Source organism: Pochonia chlamydosporia, chromosome 5 (assembly GCF_001653235.2).
Source record: "Pochonia chlamydosporia 170 chromosome 5, whole genome shotgun sequence".
Taxonomy (NCBI): Eukaryota; Fungi; Ascomycota; class Sordariomycetes; order Hypocreales; family Clavicipitaceae; genus Pochonia; species Pochonia chlamydosporia.
The window spans coordinates 4,355,931-4,378,548 of record NC_035794.1 but is presented as its reverse complement, the minus strand read 5'-3'; the positions used below and the strand labels follow the sequence as shown (position 1 = coordinate 4,378,548).

At 49.4% G+C, this 22,618-nt stretch overlaps 6 protein-coding genes across 6 annotated transcripts; 3 read left to right on the top strand and 3 right to left on the bottom strand.

The window, feature by feature from the left end:
- Nucleotides 1-826: 826 nt before the first annotated feature.
- Nucleotides 827-1,183, bottom strand: VFPPC_17898 (hypothetical protein; the record flags this gene model as incomplete). The annotated part of the gene is made up of 2 exons (XM_022429571.1): nucleotides 827-853; nucleotides 911-1,183. 2 exons carry the CDS (start codon nucleotides 1,181-1,183, stop codon nucleotides 827-829), a joined length of 300 nt encoding a protein of 99 aa, XP_022285375.1.
- A 1,154-nt stretch (nucleotides 1,184-2,337) lies between these two features.
- Nucleotides 2,338-3,237, bottom strand: VFPPC_14838 (phosphotransferase enzyme family domain-containing protein; the record flags this gene model as incomplete). The annotated part of the gene is made up of 1 exon (XM_018292606.1): nucleotides 2,338-3,237. The coding sequence occupies one exon, from the start codon at nucleotides 3,235-3,237 to the stop codon at nucleotides 2,338-2,340; it is 900 nt and encodes a 299-aa protein (XP_018142857.1).
- A 2,401-nt stretch (nucleotides 3,238-5,638) lies between these two features.
- On the top strand, nucleotides 5,639-8,119 carry VFPPC_17899 (restless-like transposase; the record flags this gene model as incomplete). Its single annotated transcript, XM_022429572.1, has 1 exon — nucleotides 5,639-8,119. The coding sequence occupies one exon, from the start codon at nucleotides 5,639-5,641 to the stop codon at nucleotides 8,117-8,119; it is 2,481 nt and encodes an 826-aa protein (XP_022285374.1).
- A 1,977-nt stretch (nucleotides 8,120-10,096) lies between these two features.
- On the top strand, nucleotides 10,097-15,885 carry VFPPC_16357 (major facilitator superfamily protein; the record flags this gene model as incomplete). Its single annotated transcript, XM_022429012.1, has 15 exons — nucleotides 10,097-10,201; nucleotides 10,409-10,806; nucleotides 10,857-11,094; nucleotides 11,157-11,203; nucleotides 11,258-11,688; nucleotides 11,769-11,943; nucleotides 13,314-13,728; nucleotides 13,796-13,814; nucleotides 13,869-14,073; nucleotides 14,151-14,424; nucleotides 14,488-14,694; nucleotides 14,766-15,076; nucleotides 15,156-15,366; nucleotides 15,435-15,707; nucleotides 15,784-15,885. The coding sequence occupies 15 exons, from the start codon at nucleotides 10,097-10,099 to the stop codon at nucleotides 15,883-15,885; spliced, it is 3,411 nt and encodes a 1,136-aa protein (XP_022284340.1).
- Nucleotides 15,886-16,502: 617 nt separating this feature from the next.
- On the bottom strand, nucleotides 16,503-17,973 carry VFPPC_10863 (C6 transcription factor; the record flags this gene model as incomplete). Its single annotated transcript, XM_018289166.1, has 2 exons — nucleotides 16,503-17,744; nucleotides 17,830-17,973. 2 exons carry the CDS (start codon nucleotides 17,971-17,973, stop codon nucleotides 16,503-16,505), a joined length of 1,386 nt encoding a protein of 461 aa, XP_018142855.1.
- An 801-nt stretch (nucleotides 17,974-18,774) lies between these two features.
- Nucleotides 18,775-20,506, top strand: VFPPC_10862 (lipase; the record flags this gene model as incomplete). Its single annotated transcript, XM_018289165.1, has 3 exons — nucleotides 18,775-19,328; nucleotides 19,397-20,202; nucleotides 20,268-20,506. 3 exons carry the CDS (start codon nucleotides 18,775-18,777, stop codon nucleotides 20,504-20,506), a joined length of 1,599 nt encoding a protein of 532 aa, XP_018142854.1.
- Nucleotides 20,507-22,618: the final 2,112 nt, after the last annotated feature.

The following is a 22,618-nucleotide window of genomic DNA, read 5'->3' as shown; positions in this document are numbered from 1 at the left end:
ATAGCTATTATAGAGCTCTAGCCTCTATTAACTATAAAGACTGCTATAAGGCAGCAGACAGGAAGTAGACCTCCCACTATAACTAAGTTACCTATACTCTTATAAAAGTACTATCTAGCTAGGCTAGCTTAGAAGTTAGGAAAGAACTCTCTAATCTAGCAAAAGGCATTTAGAAGAGACCTAATTTTATAGTTGCCCTATCTAGCACTAAGTACTTCTATAATATACAGATTATAGCTATAAATAAGGCGTCCTATAGGAAAGACCCCTATAGCACTCTTTTGGAAGCTATAGCTGAGAAAAGCTAGAAATATAAGGCCTTAGGCTTTATCTTTAGGCCCCTTATTTTCTTAGCTAGAAGCCTTCTAGAAAAGGTCTCTGCTAAATACTATAGGGAAATCTAGGATGCTATAGGCCCTACTGCTTCTACTTAGATAGATAATTCTGTTGGGATTACGCTAGCCAAGTATAGAGCCCACGCAGCCCTCTCTATTAGTGGGAAAAAACCACCTGTAAAAGAAGCTAGCTAGCTTATAACGCAGACCTAACTAGCAAAGAATAGGGCATCTAAGGCAGCTAAGGCTACCTAATTTCCTATCCCTTCTTTTTCTTCCCTTCTTTTCCTTCTCTTCCCTTTCCTTTCCTTCTTTTCCTTCCCTCTACCTATTTCTTCCCTCTACCTATTCCTAGTCTCTATATCTATCTCCTACCTATCCTATCTAGTCTCTCTATTTCTGTCTTTCTATCTATCTCTTCCCTCTTTACTATTCTCTCTACCTTCTCTATCTGCCTCTAAGGTTCTCTAGAAACCTCTCTTTTTATGTACTTAGTTTGCTAGCTTTCCTTTTGTAACCTATCTATCTAGCTTAGTTAGAATTAGTCTGGCAAGATAGCTTTTAGATAATAATGCTAACCCTAATCTAACCCTAGGTCTGATGGGCTTGCTAATGGTGCAAGGGCAGTCGGTGATGGTCAAAGTCGTAGGCCCGGTAACGGTGTACGTCTTAGACCCGTGAGTGAGGGTCGTAGGAGCAGGGCAGTAAGTTGTGAGAGCCGTAACAACTTCGGTGGTGTATACGATGTTAGCGGTAGCCACGCTGGTGGTGTTCGGGTAGCGTGGAGCACTAATGGCGTAGGCACCGGCTACGATAGAGCCGACAACAACCATCCGCATAGTTTTCATCTTAAAAGGAAGTTGTTGAGAGCGATTTTTTCTTCAGAGCGAAAGACGGAAGACAGGCTTAGCCTAGCGAAGGGAATGAGGCTCAGGTGTAGCCGTCAAGTGTGATATGACGACTTTGAGGGACCATCGAGGGCAGTAATCGATGACTTTTTTGGACACTTTGTTTTGTGTTCAACGGGGACCAACATATATCATGCCGTCCTCGTTCACTGGGCAGGTCCTTAATGTTCGTGAACTGCAATGGAGCACACTGTGTGGGACTACTCTCGTCCATATCGAATGCCGTTGAGCAATATCATTGGACATACATGATCACAAAAGTTCCCCCTCTGCGGAAAATAACGTAGATGACGCCGAAGAAAACGGAACATCTTCAGCTCACCATGCGCTAAGGAGGGTCCGTCCCATATTGATTCATATTTGTGCCAAGACCATTAGACCATCCACCATGGGAGTGCTCAGTCCAATTGGCCCGGATAGTACGAGTTGTGGGAGCCGTTCTCTTATTCCTGATCCCATCTTGTGGATTCCTGACAGATCAAGTAGAGTTTTCTGGTATAAGTGGATATACGGCCATTTTGCCATTGCCACTCGTACCCGGAAGTTGTCCTAGTGCCTTTAAAATTTAAAGTTTGATAAGCCGGCAACCAGGGCAGCGCTCTCATGTTACTGAGTTCAGTGCATTCCGTAAGTTATAGAGAAAATAAACAATCGGAAACCATCCGAGACTTAACTAGGATGGTCTGTGATCCCTGCCTCGCTGAGTCTTTATCCGGGAAGTCAAATTTACGGGACAACACGCAAGCGGAGCGGGGCGCGCACGCTCTCCGTGCTATGGAGATCTAAACCATATTTAACCTTTCATGGTTATTCGGGTTAGCAATTATACAGATATTTAAAAACTTTTAGACGCTAGCTTCTTGTATAATATAGAATATTATTAAATACTTCCATTCTATAGTTTTAAAATAATAAATAAACAGTAAAAAGTTACTAGCAGGTCTATGATTAGACTTATTATCCTGTTTATCTGCCTGGTCTAGACACGGTCACGCCTTATTTCTTCGTTTGGATTCAGATTTAATGTTGGCCGGCACATTATCCCCACAGTGCGTACTTGATGGCGAATTAGCACGACTGCCCAAGCCCTAGCCTCACTGCTCCAACTGCCTTAGAGCCTGGTTAAGAAACTCCTCGCGCCGTTCGGTAAGCAGCGCGGCGGTTAGGTCAGGACGGCCCTGGTCCGCCATCGCGGGCCGAACCCAAGCCATATTAGGCGGGCTGGCGAGGGCTGCCACCACGTCCCAGTACGCCACGTCCGGCGCGGGACGGCTAGCTTCGCCTTCCCATCCAGACAGGACCGCCGACGCAGCGGACGGGCCATAGCAGAGAGCAGCATCGCAGCGGACCGACCCCAAGTCAATTCCTGGAGAGCCAGTTCCGGCAGCGTCCCAGTCGAGAATCGCAGTTAGCTCTGTACCGTCCCATAGGGTGTTGCCATGCCATAGATCGCCATGCACAAACCCTACCTTAGTGTCGACAGGTTTGGCACGCTCGATAGCCTCTGCCGCTCTTCGTAACATTGGCGAAGCGCCATGCTTTCGCCGTAATGCGGCCCAGTCCACGTCTTCAATCGGTCCAGTCCGCGCTGGCAAGGTTACCAGAGAAGGACATGGAACGTCCACGGCGCTAATCCGCGCGGCGGTAGCGCCCAGCGTCCGCAGTCGTTTGTTGTCGAGTTCTACCGGAATCTGGCTGGAACCCGCCAGGTAGGACGTTAACACGAGCGCGAATCCAGTCGCGGCACCGCCGTTATGGCCGAGGACTTCCGGCACCGGCAGCCCAGCGGTCGCCGCGTGCCGCATCGCGATAACCTCAGTCCTAACCTGCTCGGCGTTCGACAGCGGCGCTACACGCAACACCGCAGACTTCAAGTTCCCGGCTGCCTGGATCAGCCATGGCGACCCGCCTTCGCGCAGACCGCGGTCCACGGTAACGTCACTGGCCAGCACCGTCGCTGCCCACGCAAGAGTCGTTCTATTTGGACGACCCATCAGACTAGTTTCGTCCTTTCGACTGCCGGCCGCGGGATGAGCTCGTTTAAATTGCGCCAATAACAAGCCAGCCTTAGGAAGATGCTCTCGTCCGCATGGATTAATATACTCGTTTCAGCGGAACAGTGGAAGGTAGACTGGATGTTGCTTCAATGTTCACGAATGCAGCTGGTTGCTTAAGGTACGGGCAGTTGCCGACTTAAGAGGACCGAGCGCAAGAACAAAACACAAACGCGGCAAGCGGATGCCTGCCTTCGATCCTCGGGATTAACGCAGTGTTAAGAATGCTAAAGGGAAAGACTACCTAGGTAGTTACAAAGCGCTACGGTCTCACTCTTATACTTCTTTGTAGAGTTATTTAAACAGTCTGCATAATGGCATGCCAAGAATCCACAGAACCTCTCCGCTGCGAACCTTTAAAAGGAAGGATTCGAAAACATGTCGGCTCGGGGGGACCGGAATCATCAATTCCCCTGGTCATTAGGTCGATTAGAGGACATGAAGCGAACTGTTACTAAGGACGGCCACGTTTGTGGCCCACGGCTGCCTAAATAGGCGCCTGGGGAATCATCCACACGCTGCACGATTGGGTGAGAGCATGCCGTGTGTAAACGCGGGGTAGTTAACTTGCAGAAGGAAAACCCTTAGCTGTCCATCTATTACCTCTTACAGACTAGCTAATTATGTGCGAGATACGAGATATATTGTAGCATTAGGATGCGTGAATGCTAGCTGCGTTGTTAAAAGTGCCACGTTAACGGAACTTCTGCGTTATGATAAGGTGTCAAATCTTGCTTTAATTTGCTCCTCCAAAGGGCGCTAAACTTTATTAGGCGGGCCCCTCCTAGGTGTCAGCCTCCCCTCTAGTTTCCGATGTCCCTTTACATATAACTATACCTATCCCGTGTGAAATATCCCTAGCACTAGGTTAATAGCGTCTAGCAAGATGTAGACCGGCATTAAAGTAATGCGTCCTATCAGTCCTTACAATATTACTGTCGCTCTACCATCTCTTAATTTGGGCTCTCCAGATCTTCTATTTGGATCTCATGCGTTTGATGCAGTTGGGCATTCTTCCGGACAGATCAAAGGGGCTAGTGGCTTTATCTGCGGTGCTAAGAACACACTCCCCCTCCCCCCCCTTTCCCTGGCATGAACATTTCAAGGAATGAGTCTGGCATGGCATATGTGTGATGCTGCTAACGGGCCGCCGTGGAGACTGCATAGTGTAGTGTTGCAGATTGGACGCGATATGTTAAAGGCAAATCACCAAGACAAGCCTTGCGCAATCCCATGGAAGGAAGTTTCCCCTTAGCAGGAGAAAGGGCGGCGGTGCTTGGATTCAACAGGAAGAACGGGAAGGACGACTGGCATCCATTGTGTTGCGATTGAACTTATTTCTGTTCAATTCTAGCTGACAGCTCTCATACCTTTATATACCTGGTGGGACTCATCTGCCTAAAAATGTCTTCGTACATGATTCACACAAAGTCGGGGCAATTTTAGCGGTGGAAAATAAATGCGTCTAAGTTACAATTATCCCAAAATTCACCATATTAGGTGGCTAAACGTTGCAAAACATGCTATCAAGCAGACTAGAGGATTGGTAGACAAGGTACAGTACCAGTCTGTGCTAGCCAGAGACCCAATCAACTACACGACTTACACTGGTTGATCAACTTAGTGTATTACACTCAACTAAATCAACTAAATCAGGACAATCCTGACTAATCAATTAAACTAAATTTGGGCCTCTCGTGTACGTGGATTTAGTTGATTTCAGTGTAACTGTTGATGGTTAAAGGGCTGCACATTTGATCTCGAACTTAGCTTCAGGGTAGGTTCGGCTGCGGGCGAGACGACAAGTCAGCTTCCTCCCCCTATTCTACATCCGTAATTTGTATTCTAACCAAAGTGCCTTAAGGTAGAGCCTCCGCTACTGCGTCGTGCGTCTGTTGATCCTTGGTTGATTGACTTCGGCATCTTTTTACCCATCTTGGAACCGTATTGCCATGTTTTGAATGCCGTGTAGCGGAACGATGGCTGATGCCTAGTTTATTGAAATATCTTCCTGCTAGCTAGCACCTGCTTGATCATCACATAACACCTATTTCTGGCCATCTACAACAAGTATCATCGCTTCTTTTCTGTAAGGGGTCGCCGGTCGGCCCCAGTAAGTTCCGTAAGGGGACACGCGGCTCATTCAGCTAACAAAAAAGAGAGAGCAGACGTTCTCGAGGGGTGGACTCTCTACTATGGTGGTTAACTGGGCAGTCAATGCTCAGGGGCTGGTTGTGAGACCCTCATTTGGTGGCGTTATCAGCATTGCCATCAACCCAGGTGCACGGCAACGAGTTAGTCCGTGACACTTTCACATTATGTCTTTATGTTTACTATGACCATGAGCGCTTCGGAATTCCTAGAATCGTCCCCAATTTCTATCGATGATGTCCCAATTGACTTCGAACTCCCAGTGCCTTCCACGCCTGCTTCTTCTGCCGAGAGCTCATTGACGCCGTTCTCCCCGCCGCCGACGACATTGCCCACTCCTGATAAGTACGATACGCGTCTTTGGGGACATTTTCCGGGTTGGGTATGGTCAGAAAGAAGCAAAGACAACTACTCATGGGCTTGGGAATATGGATACGACATACAACATGACGACGAGCGCAGATGGGTCTGCAAGCCGTGTATTCAGAAGAACGACCCCAGACCTAAGAATTTCGTTGCTATTGGCCTTCAGAATGCGCTGAATCACTTATACAAGGATCACGGAATATCTGCACCAGATAACAAGACAAAGTCCGGCTTGCAAAAGAAAGCCGAGGAGAAGCCAGGGAGCAAGAGGCCAAGATCGATTGTGGATATATGGAAGCTCGACCCTTTAAGACCTCGAGAACAGGCGATTGCCAACTCTATGATACGCGGATTTAATCGAAATCACTTTCAACGTCTCCTGATCGAGTGGATAGTCGACACGAATCAGCCCTTTAGTGTTGTTGAACATGAGAGACTCCGGGATATCTTCGAATACCTTAACCCTGCAGTCAAGATCACGAACGCCAACATCTCTGATACCACAGTTCGCGCGCTCATCAACTCCGAATTTAAAAAGCACAAGGCGCGCGTCATTGAAGCCCTGCGAAAGAGCCCCGGCTTAATACACGTCAGCTTTGACGGATGGAGGGCGCGGAATCGACACTCGTTATACGGTATCGTGTGCTTCTTCAGGGACGAGAATAGCAAGCCCCACAAGGTCGCTCTGGGGGTCCCCGAAGTCCGCAGACATTCGGGGAACAACATTGCAACAGAAGTCCTTTATACCATCGAGGCTTTTGGCATCGAGGAGAATATTGGGTATTTTACCCTTGACAATGCCGAGAACAACGACACAGCACTTGAGGCTATTGGCAAAAAGCTCGGCTTCAATGGCGCTCGAAGGCGAGGCCGCTGCTTCGGCCATATAGTCAATCTGTCTGCGAAGGCACTACTGTTCGGGAAGGATACAGACGCGTTCGAAGAACAACTTTCTGGTGCAGAAGCGCTGTCTGAAGCCGAATACGAACTTTGGCGACAGAAAGGGCCGGTTGGGAAGCTCCATAATTTCGTCGTGGATGTTGATCGATCGGACAGACTGACATACCTGTTGAAAGAACTTCAAGAGTACGACATATCCATGTCGGACGATCCGAAAATACGGTCAAAAAGCCCCGTCTCGGTAGTGCTAGATAACGATACGCGCTGGCTTTCCCAGCTCTATATGATCCGCCGCGCCTTGAGACTTCGAAGGTACTTCGAACTGCTAGTCGCGAAGTTCCGAATCCAATGGGAGGAGGAGAATACATCAAAAAGAACTGGCCAGTTGAAAAAGTCGGCTGTCCGGCCTCGAATCCTTAGAGACGAGAACCAACTTACGGCCAACGATTGGTCTGTACTTCAACACTTCGCGACGATCCTTGGATACTATGAAGATGCAGTCAAGACTCTAGAAGGCGACGGTTTAATCAGGAAACGCAAGAGGGGTTATACTGGTTCATATGGGAACGTTTGGGATGTGATCAATGGGTTTGAATTCCTGCTTGGCAAGCTCGAAAAATATAAGGCGATGGCAAAAGATTTTCCTGACCCCGAACAGTTCAGGATCGGCATAAATATGGCCTGGGAGAAATTAGACAAGTATTACACTATTCTCGACACAACACCGATATATTATACCGCCCTCGCACTCCACCCGGCATACAGATGGGGATGGTTCGAGCAGGCCTGGGTACATAAGCCCGACTGGATCAGATCTGCAAAAAGGATAGTTCAAGAAGTGTGGGACGAGTCCTATCGAGATTTCCATATTGTGGTGGCCTCAAATGACGAGCCTGTTGCAAAACGACAGAAGCAATACTACAATGCCTTCGAAGAGCATTGCGAACAGTCCCGTATCGACTCCATACAGACAGAGCCTCTACTGGACGACGACACGATTGGCGACGAATACGAACGATGGCAATCGAGCCATGAGAGCACCGACAAGACTGTGCGAGATCCGATAGCGTATTGGCATGAGAAGCGCCTGCAATACCCTCGTCTCTCCCGAATGGCCCTCGACTTTGTCACAATACAATCAATGTCTGCAGAATGTGAGAGGATGTTCTCGGCAGCAGGGCAGATGGTTGTTCCCCAACGGTGCAATCTTCAGGCGCAAACAGTTGGGATGTGTCAGGTATTGAGGTCGTGGTTTCGGGCAGGCATTATCAACGACCTAGATCCGTTATTTCTCTCGATCATAGAGGAGAAGAAAGAGCTCGAGGGCATCCATCTTAATGATGATGAGTTCAGAAGACGGGAGCTATCGTGGCTCGCTGCCGCGGCGAAAACAGCTGGCCATTGAAGAGGCGATTCGAGTGCTACAAGAGTGAATGAAGGGAAGGGGACGGGAGCAGCCGAAGGTAGATTCGCACCAGAGGAGCCTCGGGAAGCCCTACTTGTTGTACCAGCCAGCAAAAGTGGACATCACCTCCTTCTAAGAGGGAGGTATTTGTTAGAATATGTCGTCTCTGACACTTTTTAATGCGAGGGGATGGTTAGCGTCACTGTGGCCAACCCTGACACGGGCGCGATGAGATCAACTCAAGAGATAATGCCACTATATTGCACGAAAACCAAGATGAAGAGGAAAGAGGTATGAGCAAGCGCGTGGACGTGTAGACGCGTTAACTTAGTGCCATCATGCGCTGCCCCACTACGCCGCGACTCTGGATGATGCCGCCACAAACCTCCATCCACTGAAGTCAACTACACTTAAATCAACTACATTTGAGGTGTCCGTTGATACACTACATTCAAAGTTTCATTACTAATCTACACTTACTCTAAATTGACAGATGCCGTGTAGTTGATTTAGTTGATTGGGTCTCTGGTGCTAGCGTCTCAATGTCAGTCCACTACTAGCTTAGGCATCCTAAGCTTTTCTACCCAGTATCCTATTAATATAAGCTAAACCGTGTCAAGAGTATAAAATATCTGCAGACGTGAGCACATAACACAGTAAACTCTAGAGCTATAAAGCACTGCAGACGCAAATACAGACACAGAGTCCCTGTTATATTAGATGTAGCGCGAAGTGACGTCAAGGGGCGTTAGACTGTGTTAGATACACCGGGGTTATTTAAATTCACGATAGGTTGCGTAATTATTAATTTATAATCTTATTAATTTATTTTATGTTGTTGTGTAGGGTTGGATCTCGCTAATGCTTTATCGGTGTTCAGCACGGTCATAAATGTATTATATGTGCTCTGATTAGAGTGAAGGATGGACAAAGCGGCGTTATTAGGATCAATGTTGGTTAAGGTATAACAACGGAGCAAAAGAGACAGCAGGAAAGCACTACATATTTCGAGCATAACCTTCTATTAATACAAAACATGATGTAACTTGTAAATAGGTCCGAAACGAAAGCTAGATCCCGTTACGGTACTCGGGCCGTTCATGCTTGCAACGGTCCTCAAGTCATCCTTCATTGTTTTCATCGATTTCATCGCTGCCATTGTTCTCATCATCCTGATCAGTCTGGCCGCCATAATTTCCGCCATTGTCCCTTAATCCATTAATGAAATCCGCTAGATTCGGTGCAGATCTGGTGCTTGGCTCTAGCAAAGCTTGTGCTCCGCTGGGAGTGGCTTTCTCTTCTTCATCTCTATTGATGTCTTGGGAAGTAAAAGGATTCGTAAGAGCAAGGAGGCGATCCCAGAGTACTGCAACACTTATCGTGAGAGCAGTTAGACAAAGTGCCGGAACGACGAAAATCTAAATGCGGTTAATGGCTTTAAAGGCCAAGTTATCGTCTATGTCGAAGAACGGCATCCCAAACAATGTCTAAAGATAAGGTCAGCATGGTAATGTTTAGAAGCTACCCACAGCAACTTACCGCGACGAATGTAGCCGGGGGATAGATTATTGTCAAGTTTGCTAGTCGCTTAATATCTGTGGTATCCTGTCTCGATATGTCTGCAAGCGTTCGGACTTGCTCAGAGTCTCGTTGACTTTGTTCCGCGAGTCAGCACATTTCGATCGTGTTTGTCCGGATGTATTGACCATTACGAATTGCAACGCGCTGCAGTGCCTATATTGGAGTTCAAAAACATTAGCAAGGTTCTGAGGAAATGTGACATAAGGCCTACGTGGTTATATGTGCTCACTCTGTCGCGACGGTCCGCCAGCGCCTAAAAATGCTCTGAAAAGAAGTCGCTAATTGACCCCCAGACTTGCTTGAGGTGTTTCACTGTATCTTCCAATTTCTGAGAGGTTCGCGTCCTTCCCAAAGGTAACTCCATACTAAAGTTAATAGCATATGAAACCAAAAATCATGCGTGAGCCGCCTTGCATGCTTAATTTCACTGCCCACCAGGGATATAATAGCCAGAACATCACTAGGTGTGAAATCAATATCAAGAGATATGGCGGAATTTCCGTAGGTAACGAGCATCATCAGCTTCGACTTAATCAGCACATAGTCGCTTAGGTCAGGACACTGGACGATTTACTTACGGCGGAACGCTGGACCACGAAAGCTTGCTTGCAGATTTCCTTGCCCTTCTGGTACAACATGTAGAGAATAAATGCATAAAGTCTAAGCTGTTCGAGGTTGCGTTCCAGGGTCCAGGCTAAACACAGGCAGAAGTCTCTATATAAGTGCACCAAATGTGAGTGGCAGTTGTATGTCAAATATGTTGTCTACGATTCCGGACTCCCAAGCAATCAAACTGGAAAGCGTGTCCCAAAGGTCAACACGATAAGCTCGTCGGCAGTGCAGAATCAACTCGAAAATGGCACCGAAAAGCCTCTGGCAGCCAACAATGACCTGGAACAAAACCCGACATCGGTCATTTCTAATGGTGTGAAACTGACACCAGATGAGCATGTGGAACTGGTACCGCAGCCTTCTGAAAGCCCCGATGACCCTCTGAAATGGCCATCTGCCAAGAAGAACCTGATATTGGGAGTGGTCATTGCATGTTCGTTTCTGCCAGACTACGGCAGCGTGACTGGTGCTGCGACACTTGCAGCCCAAGCAGAGTGAGTTGATTGCTGAATTGGGTTCGGGCTTCCTACTTACGGCGACACAGAGAATATGGAATCACACCCGACGTTGTGAACCACTCGCAGTCAGGAAATCAGTTCATGGTTGGCGATGGAGGTGTTGTGGCCGTCATGCTCTCTGCATACTTTGGCCGTCTTCTTGTGCTGTTCTGGTTCATGCTCGCTGCTTTTGTCACATCCATTGCCGACGTAGCCACCCGTGGCTTTATGGGATTCTTCGTACCACGCGTCATGAATGGGTTTTTCGCGGGAGCTGCTCAAGGCGTAAGCAGGCCCCAATCCGTACCTCGAGTCTCGATCAGTCTGGACTGATGGCACTTTGACAGGGCGGCCTCATGTTTATCAAGGATCTATTATTTTTTCACAGGCAGGCGTAAGCAGATTCCAGCAGGGAAAAGAAGAAGACCATATTAACAGTTTGTTTCAGAAGCAAAACCAACCTGTGGCAGTCTTGCGTGATTCTCTCGCCCTTCTTGGGTCCTCTACTGGCGTCCTTCATGTCCATCAGTCTATCATGGAGGTGGCCGTTTTGGATTTACTCCATCTTGACGGGAGTTGCCTTGATAGGTGTAATTCTATTTGGTGAAGAAACGTATTATAATCGAGACATTCCCACTGACATGCAACCCGTCCGACAACCTCGGTGGCTACGCTTAGTTGGCGTTGAACAGTGGCATTCGCGAAAATATCGTAATTCGTTTTCAGAGGCTGTTATGAGATCTTTCAAAGTTCTAACAAGGCCTGTGGTTCTCCTGGCTAATTTTTACTACGTTTGCGTCTTCGCCTGGCTCGTTGCGATCAACGCCACGCTTCCTATATTTCTGACCAGCTTATATGGTTTTGGGCCGAAACAGATTGGTATGTCATGGCTCTCATCATGGTACTGTCTCTTCTCCCGTTCCACGGTTGTTCAGCGCTAATATAACCAACGCCATCAGTGTTCATGTTCTTTGCCCCGATCGTAGCTGCAGTCCTCGCCTACACAATAGGTCACTGGCTACATGACATGCTGGCTCGGTTTCATATGCGGCGCAACGAGGGTCAATTCGCTCCTGAATCTCGGCTGCTCATTACCTGGCTTGCCATACCCTTATGCTTGCAGGCCTGGTCCTCGTGGGTTTCTCCCTGCAGCGCTCATATCACTACATGTGGGTGGCTTTGGGGTGGGGGTTCTACACGTTTGGCTGGATTGTCAACTCGGCCAGCCTCAACGTTTACTTGTTGAACTGCTATCCGCGGGCGAACGGAGAACTTGCTATGTAGGTGAACTTTTCGCGCACGGCGGGCGGCTTCATCATCAGCTACTTTCAAGTCGAATGGGTCAGCCGCGTGGGCGCAGAAGCAGCTTTTGGAACACAGGCAGCTGTTTGTGCTGCCGTGTTTCCGATTGTCACTATCTTGCAAGTGTACGGCAAGGCTCTGAGGGAATGGGGAGGTGACTTGAGCCTCAAGACTGACTAGATGTCCTTCTTAAGAATCCAATTTGTCTGTGCGACATTAGGCACTAGACACGTGGTAATCTCCAACATAAAATGTTCTCATGTCCAGCAAGTTGGGCATATTTAGATCTCGAGCCGAGCCCAGTCGTAATCCAACCTCCAGAGCACTTACTACTCCGGGTTAGCATAGTCCTTCTCGGGGTGACTGGCTTACCAATGCCTCACATTCAGAGCATAACAAGACACAGAGCCCAATCTTGGTTTGCGCCTGTGGCTCTGGCCAGGTCCTTACCGAACTTCCGATTGTCCTACACTCCAAAGTCCAAGTGCCACAGAACTCCAAACCTGTATCTTTGTTCTCAAGCTTCCAACCAGTTGACCCCGTGCCGTTTGGTTGACGCCACCTGCTGGGGCTGTGAAATGGCGTTGTTGAAATGCCCGAACCGCCGAATTTGCTTCCACTAGAACCCCAGTACTATTGCACCAGGAAATGCAGGGAACCGTTCAGTGTTGGTCCAGATGTCTTCAGATGGCGGGCCAGCTAAAAGGGAAATACCAGACCCGACCAGACTCAACATGGCTATGGTCTAGTGGTTACATGTAGGGGACGACTGACTTGTTGTGTTAGGCCCCTACTCCAGCGCTGGAGACGTCAATCTTGTCTGCTTCAGGTGTCTGGTCGGACATTTGGAGCTATTTGGCTCCAGAGACCCTCACATGCACTCTTCTCCTATGCCGCACGCCTCAGATTCCTCCATACTTTAACCAGACCTCATCTCGACGCCGAGAAATGGGCCATGTCGCAATACGGCGAGCTGGCTACCTTGTCGAAAGCCTGCAGTCACTGCAGGAAAAAAAAAGGTCAAGTGTACGTGGTTCCGAGTATTCCACGTGTAGCCATCGACGACTAAGTCCTCTTCTGCAGGTGATGTTTCTATGCCCTGTGGCAATTGTCATGTATGTCGAATGTCTGTTCGCACAAAACACCATCTGACGGGACTAGGACCGCCACAAGCAATGCATATATCTCACCAGATCTCGCAGGAAGCGCAAGGAGCACAGCATCAGGCGCCTGCCTTCTCTCGGGAGTCGCGCAAACTCGACAACCTCGACAGCCTCGACCAAGCAGTTTCATTTCGTTCATGAAGGAGAAAACGGTCCTCCTGGAGAGGACAGTGGCAGCATCGTTGTTCGAAACGCCATCATGAGGCCTGTTGACATGCTTCCGCGGCCAGATGCACGGCGGCCAACTCCAACTAAAGCAGGTCCAAGGTCTGATGCCACCGGTGCCACCACAGTCCTTGAGCCAGTTCACCCAAGCACTTCGTCGCCAACTGACGTGGTGCTCTTTCGGACTGGTGTTGCTCCAGAGTACGTCCCGCAGCCACGCGCTCAGGATATTGTGACTCCCAGGATAGTCGATGTGGATCGCGAGGAAGCTACAATAGACCTGAAGAATGTGAGTATCAACTCTGGGAGCCATGCTCCGTCATCTTCCTAGCTGATGGCTTATATTATGGTTGCAGATCAACTGGGAGCACCACGGTTTGTCATATAGTCCTTTGAGCCTCTACCCAATTACACACTGACCTGTTCTAGGCCCCGGATCCTGGCTCTCCATATGCTCCGAGCCGGGCATACGATGGGTCTCTGTAAAGACAAAATCATCTGGGTTTGGCGATGTTGCTCGAGGTCTAACAGCTGACTGGACCAAACATCTCAGCCTCTCTCAGTGTCCGATCCAAAAAGCTGGCCCAGAGCCAGACTTTGACGAGGCTTGGCAATACGCAACAGGTGCATCCCAGTATTTTCACATAACGAGCCTTGCTCTACGCGGAGCTGACCAATGGCCAAAGGTTATTTTTAGTATTCCCACGACAGTATATTTGGTGTTGTATATCGGCCACAATTTGAACATCACTTGCGTCGCCACTATCAAGGGCTGGACACCCAAGATGACGACGCTGCCTCGTACGCGATGCGAAATGCCGTGTACGCAGTAGGCTGTCGGGCCTCTGCAGCGAGGGACGGGACCAAAGACTTCATGGAGATCCGAAAACAGTCTTTGCAATTCTTTTTGAACGCTTTGTCTGTTTACACCAATTTGATTTTCATGCCAACTGGCCTCGGCGCTGTTCGGGCATTGATGGCCATGGTGAGATCCCCTGTTTTGCATAGCTGCATGTAGACCACTGGAGTACTTGCTGATGAGCGACAGACTTCATACGCAGAGCTTCTGGGAAGTCCAGCTGTCGAGTACATGTTGTGTGCGGCCGCGGTTCGACTCGCACAATCCAGGGGCCTGCACAGGCAGCCATCAAAAGCCTGGAACCTACCCGACGATGAAGTTTTGCATCGCAATTGGACCTTTTGGGCTTTGTATTGCTACGACAAATACCTGGCTATGCGCTGCGGTCGTCCCTCTGTAAGTATTAGCCTGTTGCTGCATCATCATCGCCTTGGCGGAGGACGAGTTGTTGACGCGTTTTTTTGCAGATGCTGGACGATGAAGACATTAGTTGTGAAATTCCCATCAGCATCCCAGCTGGTAGCACTCTTGACATATCCATATGCACCGCTTACATCAGACACGCTCAAATTTGCTCTCAGATGATGAAACGCCTATTATCTCCCCAGTCGCTCAACCAATCTGCAGACGATCTGCTTCGAGAAATCGAGGAGTTTGAAACCAAGCTCACGGAGCGGCGACTCTGTCTCCCAGATCATCTGTCGTTGGATGCCGATGCCCTATTGCATCTTACCGGCCCTCACCGAGTCAAAGCAAACATGTCAACGGAATATAGCCTGTACTATCTCTCTGCATCAGCGGAGCGTTCCCTTTTGCTAAATGACCTAGCGGTTATTTTCTTTGATAAAACATCATAGTCTGCACAGAGCCTACCATGGCAGCGTGATTGCCTTGCACGCCAACTTCCACTACCCGTGGATCAGCTCAGGAATACTCAACGTCGATGTGAATAACAATGCGCTCCGCGATCCCGTCATGCAAAACTCGAGCCGTGTTGCAGAGGCAGCCCGCCAAATTCTCGCATCACTCAAACACTGGGCGCCCGATATTGGATCACCACAACCGCAAGTACACACCCTCCAGGCACCGTAAATGAGTCTCGTCTAACGCGTTTATGCAGAGTCGCGTTCTATTAGCCCATGCTTGCCATTATCAACCTCTTCATTTATATTCTGAATCACCCCGCACAGGCCACCACGACATCTGACCTGTCTTTTCTGGACATTGGTTCCGGTCACTTTGGGCACATTCACCAATTGACATCGTCACAAGTCTCGTTTCGGTTTCCCCGGGAAGCTGTTGCCTTGGCTGGCAGGGCCATGAAAAGGGCCAGTGCCCAGATGCATGTCCCTACAAGAGAAACCACCCACGCGAATAGTCCTGCAGACACCTGCACCGCGATACCCGAGGTATTTGATGTTTCCCCTTCCCACTTCTCGTTTTACTCTTAGGGTTAGGGCCTTGTTGCTGAGGCTTGTCTACTAGGATCCATTTTTGGGCATGGATATTAGCCCCGAAGCTTGGACTGCCCTGTCCGCAGACTTTTTTGAAAACTTTAACGCTGCGGGAGATATGATTGTGCTCTAAAGGCGATAAGGACAAAGCAAAGCTGTTCATGTGAGAAGCACCATCTGGCGCAGCCGGAGTTTCTTCTACATTATGCACATCTTCCTTAGAATGCTATCACCACTCATACATAGACATGGACTTGCTATCGTAAAGAAATGTTCAGAGAGGTGTGTCGTGTTCTTGGAGGAGACTCATGCCTCCTGTCGATGATCCTAGTCAGACTGGTTCGGCCCGAACGCATCTGGTATAGTTTCACCCCACGAATGATCCCCTGGCATTGTCGAAGCCTGCTGACATCCCGCCCTCTCCACAGATTAATTCGATTAGCGTCTGGTGTTTACTGATGATGAGACTCAGGACAAGTGGCAGACTGCCCTAGACTTGTTTGGCAACAGCCATTCAGCTGCGTCGCTGCTCCCATGTGCAAGCGTTGACCTTGTTGGAAAATGGTACGGCCCTTGAGAGAGTCCAGTATTTGGGTTTGACGACATCTGGAGATCTATTCACCCTTGGCTTGACCGCGATGTATTTCAGGAGGCTGCAGACAATGACATGTTGCAGGCCAAACTCCGTGTGTGGAAACGGGGCGACAAATTGACCAGACTGGATTTAATGTTGACATAAATCTCCATGTGTCAAGGAAAACTCTCCCACTCTCTAGAACCACAAGGCCGTACATGTGCCGACTCCAAATCATCCATGAGTGCAGCCCACATCAATCCTTCCTCGCCCACTCTCTGCCTCACACGCCGCTGATCTAGCCATGTACAAATTGCACGGTAATCATTAGCAGCCCGCGTACGGAACCACCACACATGTTCAAAGCGACACAGTAAGCCAAGCCAATACCCAAACACCCACATGGCACGCTCATCCTCGTCCCCCAGCAAATCACGAAACTCAACATCAAGCTTGCCGAAGAAATTCAAGTACAGCCAGATAGCCTCGTGAGAAACGGGCAGGTCTCGCACCACGGCTAAAATGCGAAGCGGTTCATAAAACACGTCGTCAACGGTGTCATCTTTCGCAGACAGTCCGCACATCTTCATCCAATACTCTGGGACAGCATCTAGCGGCCTCTGCTCCTCTCCATGAAAGGTACCCTTTTCATCGTCTGACGCTCCAAAGACCGTCTGCAGAAGCGAGCCGTCTCTGTACTCCTTTGTGCGCAGCAGCAACGTCTTGAGGCCCATGTTTACAGAGAACCAGTTCAGCCGGTCTGGGTCGCGGCTAAACACCCACGAGCTGCGTTCGTCGTCTCTGGACTCCACCATGGAAAACGTGAGCAGGTTTAGCATCATTGAGGTAATCAGCAGCGCATCGGAGCCCTGCTGGTCCAGGGGAAGCGTCAGCGCGTGCTGGAAGTTGCGAAGGGCTAGGGATTGCTGAAAACATTCGGCAATGCGGCATGATGCTACCATTCCGCGAGGCTCCTGAGTGATAGGTAGCTGTTTCTGCTGATGCTGCTGCCACCGCCGCTGCTGGAAGCAGTGCCGTAGGTGCGAGGCGGCAATGGCCAGCGTGGCATCGAGGAGATGTGGCCTAGCCATGCCGAGCTTGATAATCGCGCCTAAGTTGCCGCCTGCTGTCTCTAGACCCTGGATGCCGTCGAAGTGATGGCGAAGGTGGTTTAGCAGCGCGAGGCGCGGGATGCCGCTAATGGGCGACGGTGAGCCGGATATGGTTTCAACGAGGCCAGAAAGAGATGGCTCGCTGTACAAACGACCCGTCGTCGTCGTCGTCGTCGTCATCGTCGTGGAATTGTCGTTGCGCCTGGGGAGGCATGTTGACGGTGGTAGCTCCGTGGTTTCGGAGACATAGTTGCACTGCACACAGGAGCGCCAACATCGTCCACATGATGGCTTGCCCTCATCGCACTACATACATCTCATCATTAGTAACGGAAGGGCAAAAGGCGGAAACGGGTTCAATGTTGGTTTGTTACTGCCGCGGTTTTCGTACTTTGACCCGCTTGACTTTGCAACCAAAACAGCCACCCTTTGACTTTCGGTGCGCCTTGCGCTTCTTGTAGCATCTAGCCTCAACTTCTCGGTTTTGGCGGAACGAGAGGACTTGGTACGCGGGCTTGGTCTTGGCTTTTGCCATGCTTGCCATGTTACGAGCAGCGCCTGGTAGAATACCCAGCCGAAAATTTAAATGAAGTCAAGTATGGAAAACGTCAGTCCGCGGCTGCAAGCTGGAAGTCGAACAACAACGGAAAGAAGCTAGTGGTGCCGAAACTGTGGATCCAAGCTTGAGATCAATAATGCCAAATCCATGTCAGCTTCGCCACAGACTTGTCGTTTCCCTTTTTTGGAAACGCAGTCGTCAGATCATTGATGTCTACGGCAAGCGTTTAACAAGGTTCGCGTAATCGCCTGCCTGACCAGGTACGCTTTTTGTTCTAATTTCACAGGTACCAATTAAAACGTACCAAAAAGATGAGTTTTCTCCCATGGCCTTTTCCGGGTTTGTCACATGCGGACGTTTTCCTTTCTGGGGCAACAGTCGGGTCGCCCTAGAAGCTCATCACTGCATAATGCCAACATGATCGTCCTGAAACCTAGCTTAACACTGCTAAAAGTCAGCTATACGAAAGACGCTCAGCATAATTCAATGTCCGGTGCCTAAGCTAACCGCGGACGTAGCCCATCTTGTGTTGCGTCATGAGCACGATGCTTGGCCAGGACAACACGCCTAAATGTATATGCAAAGAGCAAAACCGCTCATTCTTGAAGGTAAAGGGACGTTTTCCAAAATGAGACCACTAATTCGCAATTACGAAAACCAGACCAATTCATTATAAAAGTACCATCGACCGCCACGTTGACTTCACCATGAGCACACTGACACAACATCCACACTGATCACAATACCGTGGTGGCAAAAGCGCGTATCACCTTCAAAATGAAAAAGGCCTTCGCAGTGACCCAACTCCTCTTCAACTACGCTGTTCCCTCCCCAGAAGCACCACCATCATCATCGTCATGCTCACCTCATAATCCGCCTGGGCTTGTGGACCTAGGCTACGCCAAACACGTTCCAACGTACATTAACACCACGGCCTCCGGCCAGCGGGTATCCATCTATAAGAACATCCGCTTCGGGAACGCTCCCGTGGCGGATAAGCGCTTCCGTAAGCCTGATACCGACGTGCCCTACCAGCATGGAATCCAAGATGGTCATAATCGACTCCAGAATAGCACCTGCATCTCCACCGCGCCGTGGCAGGTGCCGTTCCCAGGAAACGGTACTACGTATGGGACTGAGGATTGCCTGTTTCTGGATGTATTTGTACCGGAGGGGGTGAAGCCCGATGATGGTGTGCCGGTTTTACACTGGTTTGTCGGCAGTGCATATGCGTTCGGGTCCAAGGAGTTTCTTTCGAATCCGATGGGCATTTTTGATCAGATGCACATTATGGGTAAAGACAAATTCATCTTTGTTGCAAATAATTACAGGTTTGTTAAAAAGCACGATAACCTGGCGAGTGGACACGAGCATTGCTGACTTTAAACTTTGGCGGCAGACTCGGTGTGAGCGGATTCATGTACAGCCAAGACCAAGACATGGACGCCAACATTGGGCTATTTGACTGCCTCGCCGCAGCAGAGTGGACAAGCAAGTACATTCACGAATTTGGCGGAGACGCATCGCGTATTACTGCCATGGGCGAGAGCGCGGGCGCCGGGATCTTGTATTACTTGAGCACATTAGGCGGAGGTGAAGCCAAGCTGCCGTTCCAGCAAATGTTTCTCGCATCACCAGCTGCACCTCCACGGCGAGAAGTGGCGTCCCGGCAAAGAGAAGTCCTCAATACTGTGCTCAAAACAGCACACTGCTCGTCCATCGACTGTCTTCGTCGTTTGTCTGAAGAGGAACTCAAGAGAGTCAACCACATTGTCATAAACGACATGCCAGCCATGGGCGGCGGCGGCAACTTTGGCCCTGGTATCGGCTTTGGCCTCGCACCCGATGGGAAAGACTTCCCCGATATACCGCTGCAGGTGCTGTTGGACGGTAAAGCCAATAAGGGTCTGACACGAGTTGCGGCGGGCAGCATGGCCAACGAAGGGATGACGACTTCGAGCGACAACGACATGCCCGCCAACTTCCCTAACATTGTGCGGCGCATACTGCCCTCGGCTAGCAACGAGACAGTTGCCAAGATACAAGCGCAGTACCACCCTCGGGTGCCCGAGCAGCTTGCGTGGGACTGGGTGACGGATGTGGTGTTTGCGTGCCAGATATATAACCTGGCGAATGCAATTCCAGGGCGGACCAAGCTTTTCATCAATTCGTTTCCGCCGGCGGTCCACGGGCAGGATGTGCTGTGTGAGTTTTCAAGTTTAGTGGCCAAGGCGATAATCCCCCGCATGCTAACAGGAAAATGTGTCCAGATTACTTTTACGTGAACCAGGAGTTGACGCCAGTTGACGATCCAAAGCTGGCACACGAGTACCAGGCAAAGCTGCTCAATTTTGTGCAAGGGCGGGAGATGGACTGGCCAACGTATGGCAACGGGAAGCAAATGTACAATGTTAGCTCCGAGTTTGACGAGACGACGCTCCCCAAGGTCTTGCAGGATCGGTGCAACTTGATCAACGAAATGGTCCTAAATCCAGATAATGGGGCCTAGGGGGAGCAAGGGATCAATTATTGTATGGTGGGATGCTGTGAGCTACGTATGATTGACCCACAGATATTCGTTGATGAGAATCGAGTTGGTTTCTTCCGGGAATGCTTGATGGACGGTTAAAGAAACCAATAGGTCTCTCAGACGTTGCTTGCGACCTACGTATCAAAGACCATTTGCAGGATTCTCCAGGGAACGGATTCCAATACTTCTCTCATAGTACGTAATTGACAATGAAGTTGAATCGTCTAAGAATCATCTATCGTCAGAAATCTTCTCTAATTATGAGGGTAGCTGCCCGGGTTTGGTGGAGGAGGACTCGTTACTGAAAGCAGCGAACTGGCACGCTATTGAGGCTGATGACGGCTAGCACTTAAATATGAAGGGGTTCAGCTTGTTTGAGGTCGCTGCGGCGGGTTTGTCAGATGGGCTGACTAATCGGCAGTGTTTGGAACACCCGTTGGCATCAAATGGAACCCGGCTATGGCTGATAAGTTTGCTGGCAGGGGCCATGGGAGAGATAGCAACCACCTTGATGCTCTCCGAAAAGCAGGACACGATTGGCCATATGAAGCAGTTGGGCATTGAATATTACTTCGGCATGGAGGCTTTGACCGCTTCCGTTCTGTAGGTCCCCAGGGTAAGCAGCCTTGACGAAGTGGAAATCAACTATTCACGGTCGCCGATACAGGACTCGCTAACCATGTGTCTCTCAAGATCTCAGGACGGAGCGTATAAGGCATTGTGTATATTTTTTTTTTTCCAGTAAAGACAGGAGACACACAGTCGACAACATGGTTTTAGAGATGTTCGGCGGAGACGATTCTGTAGCTGACATACCGCACGATTGTTTTGTTTTATGCTTCTATGATCATAGACTTGGCCTCCAGTGCTGTGAGCCAGAAGCTTTGCTTGCTCCAAGACTGCGCTAGCAGGTCGAATTTGAAATATTTTTTGCTGCCTTATTAGCACACATGTGGTATTGAGGCCACACCATTTAAAAAGCCATCACAACTGGAGCTATTGGTAGGTACAAGTCAAGGTGTTAGGGGGTTGGGCTGAGCTGTCACGCCGATACCTTCACTGTTGGGCTTGACACTGAGCAAATGATATTCCTCCAACCTTTTCGGCTGTCGCTGGCTAAATTGAGAATAGTCGAGTAATGGTAATGTAAGTTCGCGGCACGCCACACTCCAACCGCGCATTCTGGCGACGAATAACAAGGTTCCTGACTCAACAACCTTTCCGATAAGGACATGGATCTTTACATATTGGCGGTCCACAACGGAAGCATTGCCTAGTGACTTATTGTTGTCTGATCGTCTGAATTGTGGTGTCATGCCCGGTGGCGTTCGCTGTCAACTAGCTTTGATCGTTGGTCTCTTTCAAAAGTGTGCAGCATTGTATCCTGGCCAACTTTGTGATGCAGATGTTAGCCTACGGCCCCGAAAGAAATGTTGGTCTGTTTTATCGAGCCACACTATACTACCCGTGTAGAGAAAGCAACCGGGAAAAGTTGTAACCCTAGCAAACGAAGCACTGTGCATGGAGCGTCTATACTAGGAGCGTGTCAATTGTCGTACGTAGCGAGAGGAATACAAATATATGGTTCTATGCAGAGTAATAGTGGCGTTCCTGTGGCGTTCTCTTTTGTTTGCGACTGGTAACGTAACAGGGAACATTGGGTGATTCAGATTAGCCATGAGACGCGACAGTCTTCAGAGGCGTTCGTCACGATGCGGGGTGCAGCGGCATAAGCCTCTTTATTGGCAACAATTAAATCACTAGTCAGGGGCTAAACGACTGGTAGTTCCAGCATGTAAGTTGACAACACATGTCAAGTATACAATGACTTGTGGTTGTCATTTGTAATACTCAACGTCTCATGAATTTAGAATCTCTGTGCTATGGCTGCCGCCACAGTTTGAGCCACCAGGCGTATTGTAATTGTTCAGACTATTGCTGTTACAACCTCCCGGCCTTGCTTGCTATTACCCTGGTAGCCTACGGCCTGCTGCTGGCCCAAGTACAATGTGGGCGCTAGGGGAAATGTTTTGGTCAATATTACAATCATCCCCATGCTTTTATTAGAAGGAGATGCAGCCGATTTAGCGC